Source organism: Oncorhynchus mykiss, chromosome 3, assembly GCF_057628025.1.
Source record: "Oncorhynchus mykiss isolate SJ-2025 chromosome 3, ASM5762802v1, whole genome shotgun sequence".
In the NCBI taxonomy this organism is placed as follows: Eukaryota; Metazoa; Chordata; class Actinopteri; order Salmoniformes; family Salmonidae; genus Oncorhynchus; species Oncorhynchus mykiss.
This window is the reverse complement of record NC_143024.1, coordinates 62,671,326-62,685,230: the sequence shown is the minus strand read 5'-3', so window position 1 is coordinate 62,685,230 and position 13,905 is coordinate 62,671,326. Positions and strand designations below refer to the sequence as shown.

General features: G+C 44.9%; 1 protein-coding gene across 32 annotated transcripts in view; it reads left to right on the top strand.

Moving 5' to 3' along the window:
* The window catches only part of LOC110520155 (muscleblind-like protein 2a), a 36,965-nt gene that overhangs the window by 3,528 nt on the left and 19,532 nt on the right, over window positions 1-13,905 (top strand). For all 32 annotated transcript variants that reach the window (XM_090229881.1, XM_090229883.1, XM_090229878.1 and 29 more), the window contains exon 2: window positions 2,384-3,176. In XM_090229881.1, coding sequence (XP_090086007.1) covers window positions 3,003-3,176 — 174 coding nt within the window. In that variant the 5' untranslated portion in view covers window positions 2,384-3,002. The remainder of the gene's footprint in view (window positions 1-2,383; window positions 3,177-13,905) is intronic.

The window sequence follows — 13,905 nt, the reverse complement described above, 5'->3', positions numbered from 1 at the left end:
CGCATCTATAGATTGACCTAGACCTATTTTCATTTGTATACGCAGCTAATAATTTAACTCCCTTAACAAAAGTAATGATACATTTGCCAAGACCTCTCACATGTCAAATTGGAAACAATATTTTCATGATGAGTTCAGTCTGTAGGAAATGTAGGCTATTTTTTCACCAAAGTATCATTCTCTGGGCCATGGGATTATTCAAGGCTCTCCCTTAATTTGCATTTTACAGCTGCCTTTAGGGCATCCGACTGATTTATAGGGAATAAGTATAAACAAGAATCAAAACCAGGGCTACTGCAAAACAGGATGAGTCTCTCTCTCTCTCTCTCTCTCTCTCTCACACACACACACATTGACAACCTTGTTACTGAATTCACAAGTGTTGCAGTACAGAGCCTCCCACACTAAGCTAAAGGGCAAACTATTGAGTGATAGTGTTGCATTTCTATATTTCTGTTGCCCTGATATGTTTTGCCAATAACAACAAAACTATGCTCACTTTTACGAGATTTATACAGAAAATACAGAAGATTGTAGGACTCCTGTTTACAATAGAATAATACCTCTCATGAGAGATGTGCAAGTTTACCTTCTAATTTATTAATTACAAGTTATTTAAAGTTGCTTCACAAAGTACCAGACATCACAATTACCCCAATTACATGCATTTCTGACCTTGGAAAAAAGGATGTTGAAGTAAATTGTATTTTTTTTCTTTGACGTGATGTCCTACTTTTTCCCCCAAGGCCATCAGCTAGAATTTGAACAATATTGTTGCTGCACTTTAGTCATTAACTGGACTTGTAGGTAGCCTAGGTATCAATTGAATTTATCTTCAACCCTTTGTTTATGATGTAGCGTAATACAATGCATTCAGTAGCCTAAGCTTACATAATAGAGTCAGAAATGTGGGTGTAGGACAATGTAAAAATGAATGGCAGACATGCCCTGTACTGTAGGCTTTACCTCTCTGTAGGTTTTTACCTCTCTGTCCCCCTTCAATTGTTGAATGCCACATTGCATCATGCTGACATTGAGGCTAAAATTGAATTCTGTCCTTCCATCCAGGATGTCAACAAAATTGATATCGCTGCATGTTATTATTAGACTCAGTCCCCAAGGCCTTCACACTGTTTGGGGTCCTTCTCCTAGTGTACCCCCAGCAGCTCTGGCTCCCGCCAAGCATATTTCTAATGTGGTCGTATTGGACTTGTCTGTCTGAATAGAAAGGCTGTCCGGGCATAAATACAGTGCCGAACATAGAGTGCATGGAATTAAAATTTCATAAACCGAAGGCCGAATACAGATTCAAGGTCAGAAGCATTAATCAGTCAAATATATCACTGTGATTGTAGGAAGAAGGCTGCTGTGCGGGTGGCTGTCGATTAAGACACAGGCCCACGTCACAGGCTGACATTTGCAATAGCCTAGCTCGTAGGATTTTAGCACGGGACTATGGCGTAGGCCAACAATATCCCACGGGAACAATACCCCACCACCTCAAATGGCAGTTTAGCAGTTTGAGGGGGGAACTGGACTAATATGGAGAGGTCACAGGAGTGTTATAGGCACCTCCCTACCTGTGTCCTATAATCTATCATGCCTCATCAGCGTTATCCTAGACGCACATTTACCCAGGCTGCCAATAAGGATCATATTATATTGTCCGACATAGTAAGCCCTTTAAGAATAGCCCTTATGTAATTTTGGCGTTTGCAAATTTGCATGCCTCCCTCTACTCATCCTGTTTATTTAGCTCTTATTGTAGACTAACTGATGTAGACTGTAATTATGTCATTAATGGTATTGTGCAATTGATATGTAGAGTTGACAGGTATTATTTCAGGAGGACAAATTACATTTCATACACCTTTTTGTATTCACTTTCCCCAAATGGGCTTGCCTTTTACCAGATCTGAACATGAGTTAGGACTAGGCTAATTGCAAAAGGTCTCAATTGATATTAGCCTATTCATTACGTATCTTTCCATAGAAGTCGAAAGTCCTTTGGGAGAAAAGGAAATTAGATCCTGCCTTGAGTGGTTGATTGTTTTTTTAATGATTTTCACAATTATTTTGTTCATATAGATGGATGTGTATGTCCATTAGATGGGATGTAATGGAGGTGGTTTACTCATACTGTATGGTCCTTTCATAGAGTAGCCTACATCATTTTTTAAAACACATTTGATTGCTTGACACAATTCATGATGATATTTTTAACCCAAGCTATGCTGTTGCCATGCCTCAGTTTGTGAAAAGAGCCCATAGCAACTCGAGCAGTATAAAATGAAAGTAGGCTAATAGTATAGTAATAACAAGAGCACTAACATACATTATTTATAAAAGAACTAGGCTAACCTAACTCTTTCCTATCTTCCAGATCACCAACAGAAAGTGCCTTTCAGACAACATCTCCAACTTGAACCTGCTCTGTGGTCCATATGTGCATGGAAAGCCAACGCTCCCTTTAAGGCCAGGTCTGAGCTGTGACAGGGGATACCTCAGCTGCAAATCTTCAGTAGCCTCCAATTCATTTCTGAACAACTCAAGTGACAAAGAAATCCAAGAGGAAAGCATTATTGTGGAGAGGAGAACTGTCAAAGCACAAAGAGCTGACAAATTAGAAGTTGGCAAAGTCAATACCAAGCACATCTTCGTTAATATTCTATCAACGAGCTCCATTGCCTTGAAATACTATTGTTGAGAGTGTTCTTGTCAGTGGAGGAGGAGAGACACTTGGGGGTGTCACAGAGCAAGCCCCTCAACCTTTTCAGAGGTCTGCCATAGGTGCAAACTGATTGAGTGATTGATCATTAATCGATTAGCCTTCCTCCCAGCTTATGATGCGAGGGCCTGTCTAGTTGCTACATATGATTTGAGAACTTTTCAAACACAAATAAAACAGAGCCAAAAGTTGTGAACTTTTTTACGTGAGGCCATTTTTTATTTAGAGTCAACCGATATATTGAACTTTCAGCGTTCAATTGGAACCTCTTAACATGGCTCTGAATATATCTTCGATAAGAGACACAAAATGGCTGACATTGGAAGTTTGTCGGCAGTTTCAGAGAGGAACTTGCTCACGGAGTGATGAGGAATGCAAATTTGCACACCCACCAAAGAGCTGCCAGGTTGAAAACGGAAGAGTTATTGCCTGCTTTGACTCGCTAAAGGTAAGCAATGTCATGCACCATTCTTCTGTTAGATTCATGATTCTTTGCCTTGTGTGCTGGGAGAACTGTGTTAGGCCGACCTAGGAGCCAACACAGATAAAAAGATACTAAATTGTTTATTGTTAGGAAATAGAGACAGAAAACCTCTGCAGTTTGCTGTTTCTCTCATCCCACTAGACATCCCAGTGCCAGGTACTGTTTTTTCTGTTTATTCTAATCCAAAATTGACATCCCCCATGGGGTGTATATAAACTATAGCCTAGTGCTGGCTTCCAGTGGGATTACTGCTGATGCATTCTCCCTCTCACCTCAGTGGCCCTGGCTGTCTGTGGCTGGGCCTGGGTTAATCCACAGAGAAGCTCTCACTGCCCCTCCCCCCATGGATTATTCTTATGTTCAATCATCTCCTTATCTCCGCTGGCCAAAGGGCCTGGTCCCTATCGGTCAAGGCTGGTGCTCTGACAACCATAAAGAGGAATTGATACAAAGAACCTATTTTTCCAAAGTGCCTCTATAGGTTTGAGTCCTTTATTGAGAGGGTGAAAATGGGTTGCTTTTGATTTTGCCCTTTGAATTTTCACCTCAAGCCGTTAATGGAGACGGCGATAGTGTTGCAAGTTACTTTTTGTTATTGCTATGGATGGCAGGACATTTAGGGCCTCACTAGTTGCCCAGACATTCATCTTAGAAAGAGTCACACACTGTTGCCCAAGCTCCTTCCAGAACAGTGCAGTCATTGAGCTGCTTGTCCTCCAAGGCTTGTATCTACCAACCCTGCATCTAATGTCTTAGCCTACTTACTGGGCCCTCGGAGACTGGAGCCATCACACCACGAGGCTGGTGATTAGAACCTGGGGGGGAAAGGCTGCTCAAGACTCATAGGTTCCTTCAGAACAGAGACTTGCAATGGATTTTAGTTTGAGGTGAATGTGGAAGAGGCTTTACAACTGGGGGCAGTATATTGAGTGTAATACTCTTGCTCCAAAAATAAATGATTTGCTTAACTTTTCAGTTGTTTATTCTGAAATATTGTGGTAGGCTAGGGTACATTAATGCCCTCGGCAAACAGGATTAAAATCCTCTCTGGCTCAACCCACCCACACACGCTTCATTTCACCCAATATTGTCTCTATTGTTATGTCACAGTTGCTCTTATAATGAGGTTTTTTTTAGACTATAGGGTTTCATAGACTGCACTTCAACTGATTTTAATGACACTAGGCTCAATGTCATCACTTCTGTTCTGCACATCACTATAGCAACTGTGTCTGTCCAGCCTCTGTCCTGAAAGGGGATACTGTAATGCAGGCTAACTTGTTCATTTCTAAGGTGAATTGATTTCCTGCTGCAGTTCAAGTGAAATATTGATTTATAATCAGGATTTCCATGTGCTTGCATCAACCACTATCTGTGAGAATATTAAGTGATACATCTCAGCCTAAAACATGTAGGCCTATGATTTCTATATGGACTGTTCAGAGCACGCAGGAGAGAGAATGAGAGAGGCTCTGTTGTTAGCTGATGGAAGGGGGATGGGAAGAGACTGGTTAGAAAATATACAAATGCCTCAGTCATGTGATTATGTCACGATTCGTTCTGCTGAATAGCCTCTTGTCTAAGAAGAGTTCCTCGAGTGTTGTCTGTAACTGACATTCCTATTGGCTCAACTTTGACAGTAGTTTTCGCTGTGATTTAGCCCACATTTTCCCTAAAACATATTGATGTGTTCTTTAGTAAACTGAATGATAGGCTAGCCATGTTGGCCCACTTTTACAGTTTTGATGTAATATCATATGAACAAAAAACGTGTTTGTTCAGCTTGTGGATTTGGTCTGTTGTTTTCATAAGTACCCCTTATCAACCTCTAGCTAAAGTACTTTTGAGGTGAACCGTTTCAATAAAACACTGACTGGAGCTTAGGCTTAAGTCTGAACAACTGGTGAGGCAGCATCTCTTATGCATGTCACAGGTCTGTTCTCCTGATTCACCCTCCTGCCCTAACATGCCTAACCTCATTTTGTGCATGTGATTCCACTTTCCCCAGCAGCAACAAATGCATGACAGTAACTACTTTCTCATGACTGGCTGCAAATTGACGAGGAAAGGCAGACAGAAACTTGTGTTGTCCACAGATTTCCCCCATCTTATCCGAATCGTCTGCATGAGAAGCTGTCCTTTGCCTTACTGACCTGCCGATTTCCTCCCCAGAAATAGGGATGGGCGTCAGGCCCTGTCTCTCCCACTGCTCTCGGCCTAAACCAACACTGCTGTGTTGGCTGACTGGCTGGGGCTTGGCTGTCATTCATGATATGGCTGAGAGGAGCTGTTTCCTGTGGGCTGGTCCCAGGAGACTGTGCTGAAGCTGGGTCAGAGGAAGCCTCTGAAGACAGAGAGAGCAGTGAAGAGAACAGTGCTGCTGATGCCTGGAGCTAAGCTCGATAGCTTCCTAGCTTACAGAGAAGTAGGGTGAGACGTTATGTGGGCTATCACATATGATTAGGAGCTCAGCTGATTAGGAGCTCAGCTCAGCACTACATTATCACCACTTGATGCAAAGGCAGTGAGTAGGAAATATCAAATTCAGTTGGATGGATACTTAATTCGTTGGGCCTTACCTAGGTTAGCCTACATGTTTAGCCTACTAGGTGCAATCACCATATGCCAAATAGCCTAGCTATGGCACTTTCTGGAAACATGAAATCTAGGCCATGCGTTCATTGTCAACGGCAGGGGTTTTCAACCTTTTTTTGCCCAGTGACCCCCTCCCAGAAAAACCGGCGACCCAGGGACCCCCATCATACGTTAACAAAAATATAGATTTTTCACATCTTTATCATTACACAAGGCGAGACCCAGATGCAGACACAGGAGGCAGATGGTTGGAGTTTAAGATGTTTAATGATCCAAAAGGAGTAGGCAAGAGAATGGTCGTGGACAGGCAAAAGGTCAAAACCAGTTCAGAGTCCAGGAGATACAGAGTGGCAGACAGGCTCATGGTCAAGGCAGGCAGAACAGTCAGGCAGGTGGGTACAGAGTCCAGAAACAGGCAAGGGTCAAAACCGGGAGGATTAGGAAAAGGAGAATAGCAAAAAGCAGGAGAACGGAGAAAAAATGCTGGTTGACTTGGGAACATACAAGACGAACTGGCACAGAGAGACAGGAAACACAGGGATAAATACTCTGGGGAAAACAATTATAATTATAGGACTATTTCTCTCTATACAATTTGTATTTCATATACCTTTGACTATTGGATGTTCTTATAGGCACTTTAGTGTTGCCAGTGTAACAGTATAGCTTCCATCCCTTTCCTCGCTCCTACCTGGGCTCGAACCAGGAACACATCGACAACAGCCACCCTCGAAGCAGCGTTACCCATGCAGAGCAAGGGGAACAACTACTCCAAGTCTCAGAGCGAGTGACGTTTGAAACGCTATTAGCGCGCAACCCGCTAACTAGCTAGCCATTTCACATCGGTTACACCAGCCTAATCTCGAGAGTTGATAGGCTTGAAGTCATAAACAGCTCAATGAAGCACAGTGAAGAGCAGCTGGCAAAACGCACGAAAGTGCTGTTTGAATGAATGCTTACGAGCCTGCTGGTGCCTACCATCGCTCAGTCAGACTGCTCTATCAAATCATTGACTTAATCATAACATAATAACATACAGAAATACGAGCCTCAGGTCATTAAAATGGTCGAATCCAGAAACTATCATTTCGAAAACAAAACGTTTATTCGTCCGTATTTTATCTAACAGATGGCATCCCAAAGTCTAAATATTGCTGTTACATTGCACAACCTTCGATGTTATGTCATATTTACGTAATATTCTGGCAAATTAGTTCGCAATGAGCCAGGCGGCCCAAACTGTTGCATATACCCTGACTCTGCGTGCAATAAACGCAAGAGAAGTGACACAATTTCACCTAGTTAATATTGCCTGCTAACCTGGACTTCTGTGTATTGATTTTAAGAAAGGCATTTATGTTTATGGTTAGGTACACATTGGAGCAACGACAGTCCTTTTTCGCGAATGCGCACCGCATCGATTATATGCAACGCAGGACACTCTAGATAAACTAGTAATATCATCAACCATGTGTAGTTATAACTAGTGATTATGATTGATTGATTGTTTTTTACAAGATAAGTTTAATGCTAGCTAGCAACTTACCTTGGCTTCTTACTGCATTTGCGTAACAGGCAGGCTCCTCGTGAGGCAGGTGGTTAGAGCGTTGGACTAGTTGGACTAGTTAACCGTAAGATTGAATCGTTCTGCTCCTGAACATGGCAGTTAACCCACCGTTCCTAGGCCGTCATTGAAAATAAGAATGTGTTCTTAACTGACTTGCCTAGTTAAATAAAGGTGTAAAAAAAAAAAAAAGCAAAATTGGCATCCAAAAATACCAATTTACGATTGTTATGAAAACTTGAAATCGGCCCTAATTAATCGGTCAACCTCTAGTTGAGACCAGGCATCTTAAGGTGGTCTCCAGGTCCTGATTAGCTCGCTCCAATTGTCCGTTCGATTGGGGATGGAATCCGGAGGATAGACTGGCCGATGCCCCAATAAGAGGTCAGAACGCCTTCCAAAACTGAGATGAGAATTGAGGACCCCGGTCGGAAACCATGTCCACTGGGAGAGAATATGGATCTGGAAGACGTGCTGCACCATGAGCTGGGCCTTCCTTGACAGAGGGTAGTTTAGGGAGAGGGATGAAATGAGCGGCCTTAGAAAACAGATCCACAACTGTCAGAATTACAGTGTTGCCATGAGATGGGGGAAGCCCAGTGACAAAGTCCAGAGAGATATGGGACCAGGGATGAGGAGGGACCGGTAGTGGCTGAAGAAGGCCAGAAGGAACTTGCCATGGAGTCTTGTTCTGGGCGCACACCGTGCATGTGGCGACGAAGGCAGAGACGTCAGGAACCATTGTGGGCCACCAGAAACGTTGTCGAGGGAAGGCTAGGGTACGGTGGGAACCAGGATGACAGGTTAGCCTGGAAGAATGATCCCATTCCAGGACCCGGGACCGAACTGAGTTGGGGACAAACAACCGGTTAGCCGGGCCCCTTTCATGTCCAGGCTGGGAGCGTTGTGCCTTGTGAACCAGGGTCTCAATACCCCAATTCACAGTGGTTGCTAGGCATGAGTTAGGGAGAATGCCACACCCTCGGTCACCGAAACCAGAGGAACTGTATAGGTGAGAGAGAGTGTCAGGCTTCACATTTTTTAACCATGGGAGGTAGGAAATGGTGAAGTTGAATCTGGTAAACAACAGAGCCCACCGGGCCTGCCTGGAGTTAAGGCACTTGCTGTAAGGAGATATTCCAGATTTTTATGGTCGGTCCAGACCAAGAATGGCTGTTCTGCTCCTTCCAGCCAGTGCCTCCACTCTTCCAATGCCATCTTGACCACCAGGAGTTCTCGGTTGCCTACATCGTAGTTCCTCTCTGCAGAATTGAGACGATGAGACAGGAAGGCACGGGGATGAAGCTTTTGGTCCTGGGCAGATCTCTGGGACAGGATGCCCCCCACTCCAACCACAAATTGATGCGACGTGTCCGGATGGATGAGGATGGGTGCTGCTGTGAACCGATGCTTCAGGTCCACAAAGGATTTGTTGACAGCAGGAGACCCTCTGAACGGTACTTTGGGAGAAGTGAGTGCCGAGAGGGGCGCCGTCAGGGTGCTGTAAACCCGAATGAAGTTTGCAAATCCCAGGAAACGTTGTAACTGCACCCTGGACGTAGGTTGATGCCAATTCACCACTGCTTTCACCTTTCCAGGATCCATCTGGACATTACCCTCATCAATGACATATCCTAGAAAAGCGATTGTAGAGCGGTGGAACTCACACTTCTCAGCTTTCACAAACAGTTGGTTCTCCAGGAGGCGCTGAAGGACCTGCCCGTGTAGAACATGTTATTGGGTAGACCGGGAAAAAAACAGGATGTCATCAAGGTAGATGAACACAAAACGGTTGAGCATGTCCCGGAGCACATTGTTTACCAAAGCCTGAAAGACAGCAGGGGTGTTGGTGAGTCCAAACGGTTGAAGGCTGTCTCCCACTCATCCCCTTCGTGTATCTGAACCAGGTGGTAGGCATTCCGAAGGTCCAACTTGGAAAAAACGGTGGCCCCCTGGAGAGGTTCAAATGCCGAAGTGATAGGGGGTAACGATTTTTGACAGTAATGTCATTCAGTCCCCGGTAGTCAATGCACTGACACAGGGTCTTGTCCTTCTTCTCCACAAAGAAAAACCCTGTGTCTGCAGGAGATGCAGACGGACAGACGGCCCCAGTAGCCAGAGACTCCTCTATGTACTCCTCCATAGTCTTGGTCTGCGGCCCGTATAGATAATATAGTCGACCCCGAGGTGGTGTGGTGCCTGGGTGAAGATCCCACTGGTACTCAGTGGAAATGACAGAAACATCCAAAGCCTTGCTGACGCCCTGAGGAAGACGTCTGGGGAAAGGCTGTGCTGCTTGAAGACAGTGGGAATGGCAAAATGGGCTCCGACCCATGATGGAGCTTGTGGTCCAGTCAATAACAGGGTTATGTTTTTGAAGCCAGGTAAACCCAAGACAACAGGAACATAGGGAGATGCAATGAGGAGGAACTGTATGGTCTCACTGTGGTTACTGGAAATCCGTGACTCCACCTATTGAGCGGCCGTCCAGTGCACTGGCATCCATGGGAACCGAGAGCGGTTGAATGGGAATACCTAGCTCAGAAGCAATAGTAGTATGCATAAAACTTTCATCCGCCCCAGAGTCAATAAGCACTCAGAGACTTAGATTGGTCTCCCCACAGCACAAGCACAAAGAAAGGTGTGCGGGTGATGGGAATTAGGGAACTCCCAGTCTGACTCACCAAAGTACTTGTACCCACCAGACACAAAGGTTTCATAACAGAGCAGGTAGGTATGTAATGTCCTGCCCCTCCACAGTACAGACAACAGTTGGAATTCAACCTACGTGAGCGTTACCCAACCGATAACCTAGCTCTTCCCAATTGCATAGGCTCAGGAGAATCCAACTCAACCATCGTTGATAATTCACGAGGGAGCTCAGGTGGCTTCTAATCCTCTCGGGAAAACTGCCTTCGGGAACTTCCAGATTCCTTTAAAAGTGAGCGAGCCATAGCGGGTGAACAAGTGTGCCCGAGGCCAGGCCTCCTCTCACTCCCATGTTCCCTTAATCGTCCATCAATTTTAATGGTGTGGGTGATGAGGAAGTCAAGATCCACCTGCAATTCTCGACCTCATCCTTCACCACCTCGGATAATCTGTGAAGAAAGGTATCGAAGAGAGACTCCGGATTCCAGGAACTCTTGGCGGCCAACGAGCGAAAATCAACCTCGTAGTCTGCCACACTATGGGAGTTGAGTTAAATCAAGAGGTTTACTGGCCGCCTCGCTCCCGGATTCCAGAGACTCAAATACCTTCCTCACCTCCACCATGAATTCCTCCAGATGACAACAGAGGGTGGATTGTTGCTCCCAAACAGCCGTAGCCCAGGAGAGCGCCCTTCCCGACATTAGCGTAATAATACACGCTATCTTCGATCGGTCCGAAGGGAACAAAGATGGCTGTAGCTCAAAAATAAGCGAGCACTGAGAAAGAAAGCCCCGACAGGTACCAGGATCTCCAGAATATCTCTCCGGAGGAGGTAAGCAGGGTTCTCAGGGATGGCAGACAGCCTATGAGTTAACTCCTTAATAAGCTCCATAGCAGTCCTTGTGCCCAAGGAAGCGAAGGGCAGTATTTGAGAATGCTGTTCAATGACTACAGCTCAGCGTTCAACACCATTGTGCCCACAAAGCTCATCACTAAGCTAAGGTCCCTAGGACTAAACACCTCCCTCTGCAACTGGATCCTGGACTTCCGACAACAATGAGACAGCCTATAGGGAGGAGGTCAGAGAACTGGCAGTATGGTGCCAGGACAACAACCTCTCCATCAATGTGAGCAAGACAAAAGAGCTGATTGTGGACTACAGGAAAAGGCAGGCCGAACAGGCCCCCATTAACATCAACGGGGCTGCAGTGGAGCGGGTCGAGAGTTTCAAGTTCCTTGGTGTCCCCATCACCAACAATCTATCACGGTCCAAACACACCAAGACAGTTGTGAAGAGGGCACGGCAAAACCTTTTCCCCCTCAGGAGACTGAAAAGATTTGGCATGGGTCCCCAGATCCTCAAAAAGTTCTACAGCTGCACCATTGAGAGCATCCTGACCGGTGGCATCACCACCTGGTATGGCAACTGCTCAGCATCTGATCGTAAGGTGCTACAGAGGGTAGTACGTATGGCCCAGTACATCACTGGGGCCAAGCTTCATGCAATCTAGGACCTACATATTTGGCGGTGTCAGAGGAAAGCCCATAAAATTGTGAGAAACTCCAGTCACCCGAGTCATAGACTGTTTTCTCTGCTTACGCACGGCAAGCGGTACCGGAGCGCCAAGTCTAGGACCAAAAGGCTCCTTAACAGCTTTTACCTTCAAGCCATAAGACTGCTGAACAATTAATCAAATGGCCACCGGACTATTGCATTGACCCGCCCCATTTGTTGACAGAATCGTCATATAGACACTGAAACACATTGATACATTATTTTACTGTAGTAGAGGAGAACCTTTCTAATTCAGGGATTATTCTGCCATTGAAATCCTTGGACTGGCCGCCTAAGAGTTTTTTCAGGTCGCCCAAGTCCAAACAGTGTAAAAATATATATATTTGGGGGGATGCTTTCAATGTTGACTTAAATGATTGAAACCTGCTATAAATTATGTAGAAAAGATAATGCAGATATAGTTTTAAATAATATCATCTTTGAGAACTAACAATCACCAAAAGTCAGGGAGAATTGAAAATTCCAAAAACAATACATTTAGCAGTATAGATTTTGATATTATATTTGAGCAAAATAACATCGCATTAGCTATGGCAAAATCTATAGAATTTCAGGAAATTTGTTTTATAACAGATTTTTTTTTCTCTTAGCTCCATGGCAAAATATGTAGACATTTCTCAGCTCCATGGAGCTCAAATTTGTAGAATTGTAGAAAATTGTCGAAAAAATTCCAACATTGCTCTACACCACCAAGGTCCATCACCTAAGACCTTTTTTGATACAGATAAAAACTTTAACTATACCCTTTTTATGTCTCAATTCCTCAGATTGTGCGAAGAGCAGAGCCTACTAAAATGGTCATTGCAATTCCTGGATCCTTGGCACATCCCTACCCAAAAACCCAACCTTATCTTAACCATAACACTTACTTAACCCTAACCTTAACCATTTTAAATGTCAACTTCAATGGGGTAGTGACATCCCAAGGATCCCGGATTGCACGGACCCTACTAAAACAGGAGTATCAATGAACATTGATTCTGGCGAATGGCATTGCGATACCAAGTACCGCTATACTAGCTGTCTAGTCTGTGTTTTATAAATGTGCAATAAGCATAAAACACAATTGTATAAGCAATTGGCAACTCATTCTCATTCTGAGAAATAAAGTAGGCCACTTGATTTCAACATCTGAACAAAGTGGATAGGCTAGCACGCTGTACAAACAATTGGAAATGGAGAGAAGGGTGTGTTCATAACAATTCAACTGTTCTGCCTTGTTAACTAGCAAATAGATCCAAGTTTGCTAAACTTGAAATACACCACATGACCAAAAGTATGTGGACACCTGCTCGCCTGCTCGTCGAACATCTCATTCCAAAATCATGGGTATTAATATGGAGTTGGTCCCTTCTTTGCTGCTACAACAGCCTCCACTCTTCTGTGAAGACCTTCCACTAGATGTTGGAACATTGCTGCAGGGACTTGCTTCCATTCAGCCACAAGAGCGTTAGTGAGGTCGGGCACTGATGTTGGGCGATTAGGCCTGGCTCGCAGTCGGCCTTCCAATTCATCCAAAATGTGTTCGATGGGGTTGAGGTCTGGGCTCTGTGCAGGCCAGTCAAGTTCTTCCACACCGATCTCGACAAACCATTTCTGTATGGACCTCGCTTTGCACACGGGGGCATTGTCACGCTGAAACAGAAAAGGGCCTTCCCCAAACTGTTGCCAAAATGTTGGAAGCGCAGAATCATCTAGAATGTCATTGTATGCTGTAGCATTAAGATTTCCCCTCACTGGAACTAAGGGGCCTGAACCATGAAAACAGCCCAGACCATTATTCTTCCACCACCAAACTTTATGCATTGGGGCAGGTAGCATTCTCTTGGCATCCACCAAATCCAGATTAGTCCGTCGGACTGCCAGATGGTGAAGCGTAATTCATCACTCCAGAGAACGCGCTTCCACTGCTCCAGAGTCCAGTGGCGGCGAGCTTTACACCACTCCAGCTGACACTTGGCATGAAGCATGGTGAGCTTAGGCTTGTGTGCGACTGCTCGGCCATAGAAACCCATTTCATGAAGCTCCCAACGAACAGTTCTTCTGCTGATATTGCTTCCAGAGGCAGTTTGGAACTCAGTAGTGAGTGTTGCAACCAAGGACACATGATTTTTATGCGCTACGTTCTTCAGCATTCGGCAGTCCCTTTCTGGGAGATTGTGTGGCCTACCACTTCGTGGCTGAGACGTTGTTGCTCAGAGACGTTTCCACTTCACAATTAAAGCAACGGGGAAGCTCTAGCAGGGCAGAAATTTGACGAATTGACCTGTTGGAAAGTTGGCATCCTATGAATGTGCCAACCTGTCAGC